The 12952-nt window shown below is 45.8% G+C and overlaps 1 protein-coding gene across 1 annotated transcript in view; it reads left to right on the top strand.

Moving 5' to 3' along the window:
• The window catches only part of LOC114943692 (uncharacterized), a 45977-nt gene that overhangs the window by 2327 nt on the left and 30698 nt on the right, over positions 1-12952 (top strand). Inside the window, 2 exon segments of the mRNA XM_029319371.2 lie at positions 5876-6167; positions 6169-7231. Of these exon segments, the coding sequence (XP_029175204.2) occupies positions 6091-6167; positions 6169-7231 (1140 nt within the window). The 5' untranslated portion in view covers positions 5876-6090.

Here is a 12952-nt window from a genome sequence, read left to right as displayed (position 1 = left end):
GCCCGTTGCGGGCCGGTCGCCACACCCGCCCGTTTGGGAATTCTCAACTTACTGCCACTCGGGACTCGCGCGAGGAGAGCGTTCGACGATTTCTCCGACGGGATCCTAACGGGCCGACGCGACGCGCCCGTTTGGCGAAAGGCGCCGCGGCGATTCGATCGATCGATCCTTCCTTTCGCGAGGGGACACTTATCGCTGGCGCGTAATTTCTCTTATCAAATCGGCGATTAACTCGCGCGCGACGCGAGAGGATGTCGTCGACGAGTGTACGTTTACGAGTCGCGTTTGCACAAGTTCCGTTATCGCATTTTAAGATTATTGCCCGAGTCGTGAAATGTCTGAGAAAAGTCTCGCTATCGATTTTCCAAGGGTGTTAAGGAGATTGCCGCCATTTCGATTACACGCGATTGTTGCGTTTGGTTCTTTACACTAGCGATTTAATTCGACGTAGGTGGACAACGGAAAACGCGTGATTGGATTGGAAAATCCAAAGCACTCGTTTGCGGTGCTCTTTTAAAGCGTCATTATCAGCGATAGTTCGTCCTGACTCTATTTGTAACTTTTTTTTCTCTGCGGAATTTATTGAACGCATTGCGCCGATGACGCATTGGGCGATGATGCGACGAGTTGAATTAAACCTCGCTTTTTGCTTTGTTAAAAACTTTTTGTTTAAATTAATTCTCACTAATGTAACCACTGATTTTACATATGTATGTTACATTCAATAACTAACTTTCGAAATTTATTGGAATTCTATTTTTTACCTAGGATTATTCACTCTACAAAATATTATTCATAAAAAAATAAATTCGCAATATCGCAATATCGAAGAAGTTAATCGTTGCGAAAAATGGAGGATTTATTATCCCTCATCCATGATCCTTTTTAAGCAATGACATTGCCAGACGTAAGGCAACTGTTGAAACTATCTTACGTTAATATAACGGATGATCGATAAAAGTAGTTAAGATTGGATACAGCTCTTCGCACAACTCTTACGCCAAACAAGATCGGAATATATACTATTATGCGCTTGCATCTCTCGCAATCTCGTTACGCTGATCCTTCGACGCTTGAAAATAAAACGCGTCGCGTTTCTGTAGAAACTTTCGCGAGTGTCGTGGCTGTAGATGATATTTGGTCTCCTTCGCGTTCTCCTAGCGGAATTTCGAATCTTTCGTGCTAATCATATCTCGTCTGTTATAATCCTGTCGCGAACGTTCGAAATTTTACACAAACTGGTCGCGCGTCAAAACATACGTGTCTATATTGATCGTAAATTGCCTCAGTTTATGGACTCTTTGAGCTTCGTCTGTCGACTTGTGTGAAGTCGTCGGAATTTCACGTGCGATCTTTTGACCGCGATTGCGAAAATGTTTTCGCGGCTAGATTTTAGCTCGGAAATCGAAGCTGTTTCGCGAACTCTCTCCATCTGCACCGACGAATGTTCTTATTCAGAAATTTTTATGTAACGAAATAAAAATGATAATTAGTATAGCAATTATCGGTCACAAAATCGATAAAATCATTAATGTTTTTACGAATAACAAAGATCTTTTTACCCTAATTTCATCATTTAACACAGAAATTTACTTTCAACAGACAATTGCGTTAACTTTTAATTTTGGCAATTTTATTTTTAGCGAGAGAAGAAGAGCGATTTTCGGTGAAGTAATTATTAATACTCGCTTTGAATTAGTTACGAAAATGAAACAAGCTTCCAAAGTGATGTCTATAGATCGCCAAATTGTGAAGGCTATTAATTTTTGCATTCTTTGAAAAAGGATGGAAAAAGATTATGCAACCATAGTTTCGACGAAATTCTTTCGAGTTATAAACAACCTTAGAAACACGAATAAAAAATATTAAAATTAAAAATTCAAGTGTACATAAGAATAAATTGATCATGATGAGACGATACATAACATATGCCATTAAAATGAAAATATTTTTGATCTTCTCTCTAAAACGAGAAGGAGAGTAATAATTACTTAAAAATCAAACTTCTCTCTCGCTCTCTGTCTCCTCGAATTTCGATACATACTTGTAAAATTCTATCGTAGACAAGATGCATTATCATTCTCATTACAGTATAATTTTTATATTCCAAATTTGGCAATTTATTTGAGAAATATTTCCTAAAGATACCGCTCTTATTCGCGATAATGTAAAAAAAAAACCGGAGCATTCGCGTTTCTCCGGATGACGAAAATAGCGATCGTGAATTTGTCGATCGCGAGACGCCGCTGTTACGAAACCGATCAACGGTAGACAAAGAGGTGTCGGGGGATGAGAGAGGGGAAGGAGGATGAACGGGAGGACCCGGTGGCGTCCTGCGCGGGAAACGGATAACCGAAACTGCCGCGTATGCACGCGTACAACGGGTGGGCGTACGTGGTAATACAGTGGCCATGCGAGCTTGATTACACATTGCGATCACGAGTGTCCCACGAGCGGGCGGACATAAGGCCTTTTGTCGCACTATGGCCTGCGGGCAGGAAGCACGTAGCGTGACACCCGACCGCTCGGTGTGCGAGCAGCACCCATATTATACGCTGAGTAATATGTACATGAAGGGAGGGAGATAGAGAAGGAGATAGAGCGCGAGAGGGAGAATAGCGTACGTAGAGCAAAGAAGGGAGATGGAGCGACACGGTAAAGGGGACGAGAGAGAGAGAGAGAGAGAGGGAGAGGAAAAGGGGAAAAGACCGGCGTCTGCGGGGACGACAGGGGACGCGCTATAATACTCGGTGGTGGTCCCATGCCACTACGTGACTTGTGTGCGGCTCTAAGCCGAGACATATCACCCGGGGCCCCGTTTCTGCCACCTAAAGGAGCACGCGGATATATCGCGCGCCAGGGCCATTATGCCGGGACTACCGTGCCGAACGGACGGTTCGATCGGCCTTATTGAATTTGCTCTCTCCCTTCATCCCCTTCAGCGTAACCCGCTCGGGTTTGTTTCCCCGATTGTTCGTCGCGAGTTATCTAAGCGCGGCTGACCTAATCGGGTCACCGTATTCGCGAATGCAAGCTCTCGGAGTTTTTTTTTTTTTTCAACCTAGTCTAGGGTTTCCGTCCACGTTTGGCGAGCGTTTGCGCGCTGTAACATATTCAGCGAAATCGGAACGCGCCGAGATAACTTAATTTGGGATTCTCTTCGTTCTTCACACACATGCACTCACGTACACGCATGTAGACACTTATTAAGTTTCCTTCGACACATTACAATTTTATGTTCCTTTTAGAGATCGTTTAAAATTCTAAAGCCACGAATATTTAAATTTTATTCTCCTAAATATTTTATGCATCTTGACGAGGGTTTCGAATAATTACTGGATGAAAATTTCTTGACACAATAAATTATCGATATATAAATAGATTATATTCACACAGAGTTATATATGGTATATTTCTCGACTTAAACAAACGTTTTTTCTTTTATTTTTCGGGGACATGTACTAAATATTATATAACAATTAAGAAGTTTATTTTTATATGTTTCTCATTTTGCTTTTGTTCTCGTATTTTTTCTTTCGCAATTAAAAAGCATTAATATTCTGTTTAATATTACCAGTCTACTTTATCCGCTTTGGTCTCTCCCCCATTGATCTGTCTGCAAGTCTGGTTCGATGGTGGCGCAGATTAAATACGAGACTGCATGTAGTTAATAGATACTTAATCGGCCCGTTAATTAAGGAAATCGCGACGCTCTCGAAATAAATCTTTTCGCACTCTCGCACGATCATATCTCCGCGCGAAGTAATATTGATTATCTGGCAACGATATCATCCCGACTTTTTCATCGCATTTTGCCTTCGTGATTTCTCCTCTCTCTGTCTCTCTCTCTCTCTGTTAGTTGAAGGAGACAACGTACATCGCGTTCCGGCCATTATGCCAGCCACCGTGCTAGACGCTTCGATCGACCTCATTGAATTAGTTCCCGCTCGCGGGCTTGTTTCTCGATTGTCTAGCGTAAACCGCAGAGGTCTACCATTTTACACGGAAACTCGCTCGATCCGTCGGTTGGCTCGTTGATTGACATTCCCAAGAGCGGTAATCGCGAAAATAAGAAATCCACCCCGAATACCAGTCTTTCGCGCGATTCTCTCGTCAAGACATATCAAACGATCCGAGCTAAGATATTTAGCGATATCTCTCAATCACAATTATAGGCACAACTATTCCGAACAAGTAGTCTATCTATCGTGAATATATATAAAAGCGAATTTTTAATATTAACTCTCTAATTTTTAAAAACTATCGTAAATATTTTACGCGGAATATAAATGAAATCTTTATAAATTTTATTTATTCATTATTCCTGTTAGCTTGAGAAATTTGATTTGACTAATATCAAAATCGATACATTTATTAATTGTTTTATTTACTATGTACCTATATACACAAGGAGACTATGATTCTCAGTATAGTCCGCTTCCTTTGCTATCTTGAAGAACTTTGTCGAAATAGTTATATTCCCATTTATTCCTGTTCGTTGAACGTGTCCTGCGATTGTCGACAATTTGCCCGTTAACGCAGCCCAAGGCCGTCGATGGAATTGACTGTTTCCGCGACTTGGCGAGATTTCATTTTAATATCCGCCATCGCGGGACGACCTACCTACTGGTATTCCGAGGATTATCCAGTTCACGCCATCTAAGGATGCTTTAAGCATCACTCTCGGGGCTGTTGGAGCGAACTGCAAGATGGCCGGACGGTTTCGATCGACCTTATCGAATTAATTCCCACTCTCCTATAGGTTCGACACTATGATTGCGTATTATACTCTATTCGGTCACGTTTATTCGTAATACGTGATTCCACGAGAGCTTAGACATTTACAGCGGTTTCGTGAACATTACGCTCTGCTGTATAAATTTATATTCAGCATGGAATATGTGTATATATGGAATATGTGTACGCATGGATTTGAGCGAATCGTCGTAATGTTTCTGGCTCTTGTAGATAAACCAGAACGTTCATCGAAGGGCGTGATATCGAGGGTGTCTCTAGGGATGAAGGGTAGCTTCATTTTTAGGTCGTTATATCTCATTATTTTTTCGGCTTTGTCGCCGCAGGAGGTAGAGAACAATAACGATTCGATCCTCGGGATATTTTTTTTCAGCTGACACGTGTCACGTTATATTCTAGTTTGATATCGGACATTCGCGCAAAAGCGCTCCGCACGCGCGAAAGGGAAGGTCGTTGCGACTAACCGGTTCCTCTGTTTAATAAGTCGTGTAAGTTGCTAGGTAATTGTGTCAACGTCTGTCCTAATGCTCTTACGAAAAGTTTCCATTTCTTCATATGCGGTTAGAGTTGAAACGTGAAGAAGCGTGAGATTTCTATTTCAAGCGCGATGTCGAAAAGTTTATATTTTTTGCATTATTTGTGACCACAATTAAAATTTCATCATATTTAAAAAAGAGAAAGCGCGTCCCGATGAATCAACTTAATTTTCGAAATTTCTAAAATTTGGCTCACTTTATTTTCAAAATAAATGACTCGGCTGATCCCGCTAGAGGCTGATGTCTCTACAAGCCCTGATTAAGCAAGCTTGCAGAGAACGATCGGATCTGGCCGAGAATATTAGAGCGGAGGGTTTTTCGCGGCGAGTCTTTTCTTTTTTTTTCTTTTACGCGCGTCTATTATCGGACAGAAAGTGGAAGGCGACGGGAGTCAATTTCCCGAGTGAATTTCTGCCGCGTATTATATCCGAGCAGCTATAATCCTACTTCTCCCACCGACGATAGCCTCCACCCGCTCGGCTAGTAGTAGTCCATTAGCGGCGCCCTTGCGCTTAAACGTTTCCGCCGCTTAATTGCGCATAGCTAATTTTCCTCGTCACATTTCATCTCTCTTTTGTTTCCAGGCGCAGCATCGTCGTCGTCATCCACGAAGAAAAACGCCGTGGCGTTTCTCGGACGAAACGGTGTTAAACGTTGCGATCTCGGACAAACGTGAGCGATCGCGGATGATTGTGCGACTTTGGTGTGACTTGTAGTGCGCTCTCAGTGTCGATGTGCCGGGTGCGGGATAACAACAAAGAACAGAACACTCGGGACACGTAAATAAACAAACGCGAATATGGCCAGCACGACGATGATGGGTCTGCGTCGCAGAGCACCGGTGAACAGCTCGCCGACTCCCTCGAGTCAGTCGCCAATCCGCGACGAGTGCGTCGTCGAACAAGCGCTCGAGAAACGAGAACAACAACAGCCCATCCCACGGTAATCTGAACTCGATGAACGGCGGCACTCGGGACGAGCCGCCAGCGAAGAAGTCCCGCGGGACTTCGACGAGCGGAGCGAAAGGTGGTAGTAGTTCGTCTTGTACTTCGTCTAATTCGGCGTCCTCGACAACCACGAGTACCGCGACCGACAACCAGAATTCAAGGAGTCGCGGAACTTCCGTCTCGAGATCTAGCACTCAGACCAAGTCGTCGTCCACTTCGACGGCTGCCACCTCGGCTGCCTCTTCGTCGACGAGCGATATACCGACCATCCTCTCGACCAGCTGGACGACTACGTCAAGCATGTCGGACGTGCCGGCGTACGCTTCCGTGACCGGGCTCGGTTTGACAAGCGGACAAACGGCCGGCCTGTGCGCCGGAAGCCTCGGCATGCCTCCTACACCGATACCACCGTACATGTCGACCTCCATGGCGACCTTCGTCGGTAACGCGACGAACCTCGGCAAGAGCTCGTCCGTCTCGTACCTCGACATTTCCAACATGACCGGCGGTTCCTTGGCCGCTTCCGGCGTCGCGAACTCGTTAAACAGCGGATACACGGCGAACGGTTCCGCTACCGTAGACACGAAGAGCGGAATATCCTTGTCGTTCTCGCCGAATGTCAACGGCGGCTCGTACGGCGTGCAAAAGAACGGAGCCGAGGTGGCCGCCGCGGCTTCCCCGAGGAAATTCCAAAACGACACCATGTTCAACGCTTATCAGCCGTGGGTGATTAGGACGTACGGCGATCAGGCCAAGACCAAGACGATCACCATCAAGAAATACGCCCGTATTCTGAGAACGTTGCGGGGCGAGGAAGTGAACAGCGCCGAGAACAGCAAGTTCCGCTTCTGGGTCAAGAGCAAGGGTTTCCATATCAGCCAGCCGGAAGGCTACGACGCAAAACCGGCCGACAGGATTATCGGACGTCACGCTGTCACGAACCCGGGATTGGATCCGCCGCTCTACGTGCCCACGCAGCTGCCGCACAACAAGGTGAGTACATTCATGCGGATTATCTCCTACCTCTCCCGTAATCGCGAGAAACCTTCCTCGAGTATAGAGCTCACGAATGCTCGTTGAAGGAAGATTTAGATTAAGAGATCGTTTGAGAGACGCGGTGCTTAACGCATCGTTTCTTTCCAAGAGTCGCAATTAGATTTAGATTAATAAAGAAGATGCGATAGAATGCATTTTCGGGTGGGAATATATTTGGCAGAATCTTTTTACTTGCAAACTCGCATACATGTATCAAGACGTATCTCTTATTTAACGTGAAACAGACGAGCGATTTAAATAAAATTAAACATCTACATTTGCATATGTCGATACGCACGTATATCCTCCCGCGGTATCGTTCGCTGTACTTTTCTCAAGTGATACTCTTAAGAGAAATGCTCAGAGCGAAAAGAAGAAGCGGTTATAACAATTTTCTTACGCGCTAACCGTGCGCGCGGAGAACGGTAATAACGTCGCTCCGCGAAGCTGTGTCCTATATTCAGCCCGTAAATTCTACTTTCTTATCCTTATTCCCGGGAAATTGACTTTCGGGCTTTTATCCACGCAGATTGGTCGTTCCGCGCGCGCGGCGACGTGTGCGGAAAAAGAGCCCACCGCGACTGCAGCCTACCGAGAGAAACCCGAGGTTTACGAGTCGGTGGGGTTTATTTTCACGGCGAGTAGAGAAAAACTGCGAGAAATCTCGGGCGCGGCATGCGCTCTGAAAGCAACAGAGAGAGAGAGAGAGAGGGCTCATCGTGCGCGCAGATAAGACGGCCGCTTAATTGCGTCTAATTATGTATATACGCTCGTGTAATGGCGCGGCCGACGCCGCCACCTCGTCCGATGCTCTCCGTCTGAGAAGGGGGGCAGGGAGGAAGAGACTTACGTCGATGCAACGGCGCTTCGATCCACTTGCCGGAGCCTTGCCAAGCTGTCGGAGTGAAAGAGGAGAAAAAAAAGAAAGGAAAGAGAGAGGAGCGCCACGCCATTCGTCTGGGTTCTCTCTTTGATACCGCGATTTTCCATCCGCGTCTTCTCTCGCAGAGATTTCGGCGCAAAATGAAACCTGCGAGAGAGAATATCTCTCTCTCTCTCGAGCTTCGCCTCTCCTTGCTACGCCTGATACGCTACTTTAAGGCTATCCGATAACGTGTTAAATTACTTAGACAGCGCCACGTCATCGTGCACGCCCTATCGGGCCTGCGCTGGATATTCCGGGAATATCCCGTGATTTACTTGCGCCGGAACGTCTTGATTAAACTGGTCATGGTTATGGATAACCCGATAAACGAAATGATAATTTAATTTATAAAATTGGTTTGCGTTTCCACATCGAAATCGAAATTCTTTAGAGTATTGTCGAGAAAAATAATTTGTTGAAATATTGTCACGAACGTTCATTCTCTACGGTACTATAGTTCTCGTCTCTATCAGAACGATGCCCCGTTATCATTCGTATATCTGTGAGAGATGTTCACACGCTCTCTCTCTCTCTCTCTCTCGCCTAGCTTACACTTTTTCCCTCGCGTTGCTCAATTACATTTCACTCTATCGCGAGAGAGGCGGACACTTTCACGGTTTTCTTTGCTCAACGTAGCATACTGCGCAATCCGGTCTCACAAAAATCAGACATCGCCCTCCCCTCGAGTTCTTCCAAATCGCCGGCGAGATTACGGCGTTATTTTATCCGATATTTCCACATCGATAAATCGTCGGTGAATTTTTTGATTTATTTCGTTGAAACTCGCGTCGAAAAACGGATCGTTAAAGTTCGAATTTCCGGAATCGATTAGAATCATTATTACGCATCTTGAATTTTTGGTCCAACTATTTCTCCCTTGAAAAATTGCAGTGTTCTATTAGTTACACCTCGCGTTTGCGCGCGTCGCGCGGTGGGGCACCGAAGCGGCACTCTTTCTCACGGAAAAGGAAGAGCGCGTAGAGCGGGCGCGCTTAGAATTCCGCCGCTTCGCTCAGCAGTCGCTCGCTCGGTCCATCGATCGGGATTCACAGTTCCGGGTGGTCGGAGCAGCGGCGCGGCGCGACGGGATTTTGCATGCCTTCTCTCTCGCTCTCCCACTCCACTTCCGTTCACGGCATCCCGCAAAATATCACCCGCTCGCGACACTCATTTTTCACGGTTGACCGTCGTCGAGAGCCGCGAGATAACAACGGCGAAGAGAAAAGGTTCGCCACCGCGATAACTCTCCGGAGAAGAGAGAGAAGAGCTTTTCTTTTCTCTCCTCTTCCGCTCCACTCGATCCCTTTCGCTCGCTCGCTCGCTCGCTCGCCTCGAGGGTGGCAGAAGAGTTAGGTAGGTCTGGCCAGTCATTAGTCACTTTCCGAAGCAGAGGCACAGACAGGCCGCGGCTCTTCCTCTCTCCCGTCCATCTCGCTTCCTCCTTTACTCTGTGTGTGTTCTACGTTTCGCTTCGCTCTCTCCTTCTCCCCCAGTCATTTTGTCTCGCTCCATGTGCCGTCTATCGGCCGCTCGCTCTTCTCCGTCTCGCTACGGTTCCGGTGCCCTTCCTCGTGCTTCTCTCGCACCCTTCGTTCTCCCTTCGCGTCCCACCCCCGCTCGCGCCGACACTACGAAGCGGTATAAGTCTCCCCCTCTTGTCGTTGGCTGTGGCTTCGAGACGTTCTCGCTTACTCCCCTCGCGAGGAGAAACGCCGCCGACGTCGTCGTGTTTGCCTCCTCTCTCGGTGCTAAGCCTCTCGCGCGTCTATCTTGATTGAGAGGGAGCGCTGGTATGCTCCCTCTTCGTTCTCCCCACGTCGTTTTCTCCGTCCTTCTCTCTCGCGATTACGAGGCAAGAGAGAGAGAGAGAGAGAAAGCTCAACTAACCGTGCTTAGTCACGTGAATGCGACGAGGACGCAGCGAGAGAGAGGTTGTCATTGATCGTCCCGACTGCGGCTTGTGAGCCGCTAAAGGTCCCGTACAAGCACGGGCCCGCCGGCATGTAGCCGCAGCTATATATGCGGATAACGTATAGGTGTATGGAGTGTGTGCGAGCACACGTGCGTGTGACGGCGGAGACCTTTTTTTTTTTTCTTTCCTTGCGCTGCTCGAATTGCAGCGTTATTAGGTTGACTATAGCGATCCGACACGTAATTTTGATATGTGATAAAAATGGGAAAAACACGATAATCACCGTTACACTTATCTATCTTTCGCGATGAGTGCGGCTTGCGTAAAAAAACACCTATTTTTTCAAATAAATTTAGAAGAGCGAGCTGAAATATAAGGAGAAAGAAAGCTTTGTAAATTTTTAATATCTAATCGAAATCCTAGGATTTATTCTTTATACATGGTGCAACGCGCATGTGCAGAAAGATCCAAGACTGACTTCTCTTGGCGCATTTACTATTCAATCAGAGACTCTTCGTAATTTCTATGATGCGGCGCAAAGATATAACATACGAACACAATAATCGCGTTTGCTAAATATCCGATGACGTTGCTCAACAAGGACGTTTGTTGGGAGAATTGCGAGCATCCGGGGAAATGCTGCGCTGGAAGTTTTTAATCAATGAGGACAAGGGAACCGGGACATTCGTAGAATAGGTAGCAAGACGTGAACAAGGAAAAAGATCGTCCTCGCGCGCGGAGGTTAACCAAGGCGATAATTCGTCGCTCCGATTTCGGGGGTTTGGCTCGGTTAACCGAAACCGTGGTTCCGAGGGCGTGCGCCGCGACCCTTAGCCAATAAAACAGTTGACCTCCTTCACCGGAGGAGAGAGTAGCAAGGCGGAACGGGTAAAGCGACACGATCCCGTGGTCCTCTGCATTTTTGGCGAACGCTGCGAATTCTTCGCTAATGGTTCCCATTTTTTCTTTCTTTCTTTCTTTCTTTCTTGGTTTCGCGTCTCTTCTCCTCCTCGTTCGGACAGCTACGAATAAACCGCATTGATTGAAGAGCGCGTAAATAAATTGCGATCGATCGGCCGTACGGATGCTGCGTGATACGTTTACTAAAAGAAGAAATTCATTATCGGAAAAACTTGGGATGAAAGAAATTTATTCGATCCCTGCAACGAAATTTACTTGGCCGTATTATTGCGTTCAGTTTCGTCTATTTTAATCGAGGTGTCTCGCGAGCAGAATCAATTAGACACTTTTTATCTTTGAAACTTTGGAGAATGCGTCTATATATTTTAAGCGATGTGTCAAATCAATCACACGTTATTCCGCGCGAGTATCGACGTTGAAACGAGATAAAGAAAAAGTAACATCCGTTAACAATCGCTCTTTGTAATGGTATTCGATGCTGATATATATAAGATCGCTCTGCGCGCCCTTCGGCCTAGCCCTTAGCGCGGCCCAGGCAGCAGCGCTTGATTATTATCATCGCCCTTGCCTCGATAATGAAAGTACGTGCGCGCGTTACCTTCCGTGTGTGTGTCTGTGTCTGTGTCGAAAGCGCCAGGGTTCGCCGCCTGGTTGCATTCGGGCACCGGCGGTGGACGGGACCTGATGGGAAGAGCGGCGGCGGCAAAGGAATAGAGGGGAGGCTACAACGAGGGTGGCTTCGAGGCGTATATTCGGCCCTGCTGAGTCACGCACTAAAGAGAAACGCGTGAGGTCTCTCTCCGTGAGGGACGAACAGAGGGTTCCGAGCAACAACGACGGGAGCTTCGTGCGGGAATTTTTATTTTTAGCATGCCGCACTGATCCGGACGCAAAACCCTTTCCTCCGTCCCCGATTTTTAAAAGACAGAATTTTTTAATTGCACTCCCACGCAGAACAAAAGGTATTTTTTTTTCAGAGTAAATATATCGACTTTAAAAAATGTATCTTCTTTGAATGGATATATATTTTCAACAATAGAAAACGATATGTTTGAAGTTCTACAGCTTTCGTTATCTTATATACTTGTATTGGTTCGACTTTAATTATTCAAACAAAAATAATATTTGAAACTTCCTCATAGAATTCCTTCTCTCTAATATCGGTAACGTAAAATCGGTCTAACGAAATTAGACTATTGTCACGTATCTCATGCGTAATGTTTATTTTCTCGCGACACGGATGGAACTCGATTCATTGCGCAAGCGGAATTTTATTTATAAAATCCACGAGACAGAGAGAGAGAGAGAGAAAGTGCGTGGAAAGAGGCTAAGCTACGTCTACGGTTTATCACAACGGTAATGCTGGGTAAAGATTGTTATCGCCGCTATCTCCCCGTATCGATAACCAAAGTGCACGCTCTTCGTTCGTACGCTCGTGCTAATGCCCCGAGATTAACCCTTCGTTACTCCGAATTTTTCGCCCGCTAAAATTGAAAGCTTCTCGCCGCCGATTTTGCCACATTGTTATGTAACGCTATCTCTCGATTTACGCGAGCCATCTCTTCGATCAAATTCGAATTCTGCGCTACAAATTCCACAAAGCCAAATTTTAAATAAATGTATGAAGTCTCTATTCTGGAATTTTTTTTTTTTTTTTTTTTATTCAAAAGCATTTTTGACCACTGGCAATTTTTGTGACTAGCAAATATAGGAAAGTGTTTTAATATTCCAACTTTTTTACTAGAACTTTATAAGAAATCGTGAAAAAATAAATACAGTATTATTTTTCCCAAAGAGATTAAAATGCAATCGTAAAAGGGTTAATAATCTTGCCATCTTGGAAGAAAATCGAGAGAGGGATGGTAAATCCCGAGGATGAATTCATCCCGCGAAACAATCCGCGAAGAAAGCAGAACGGCGC

The sequence above is a fragment of the Nylanderia fulva genome, unplaced genomic scaffold, assembly GCF_048542155.1.
Source record: "Nylanderia fulva isolate GAGA-0341 unplaced genomic scaffold, ASM4854215v1 Scaffold41, whole genome shotgun sequence".
NCBI lineage: Eukaryota > Metazoa > Arthropoda > Insecta > Hymenoptera > Formicidae > Nylanderia > Nylanderia fulva.
This window is presented reverse-complemented; position numbering and strand designations above follow the sequence as displayed.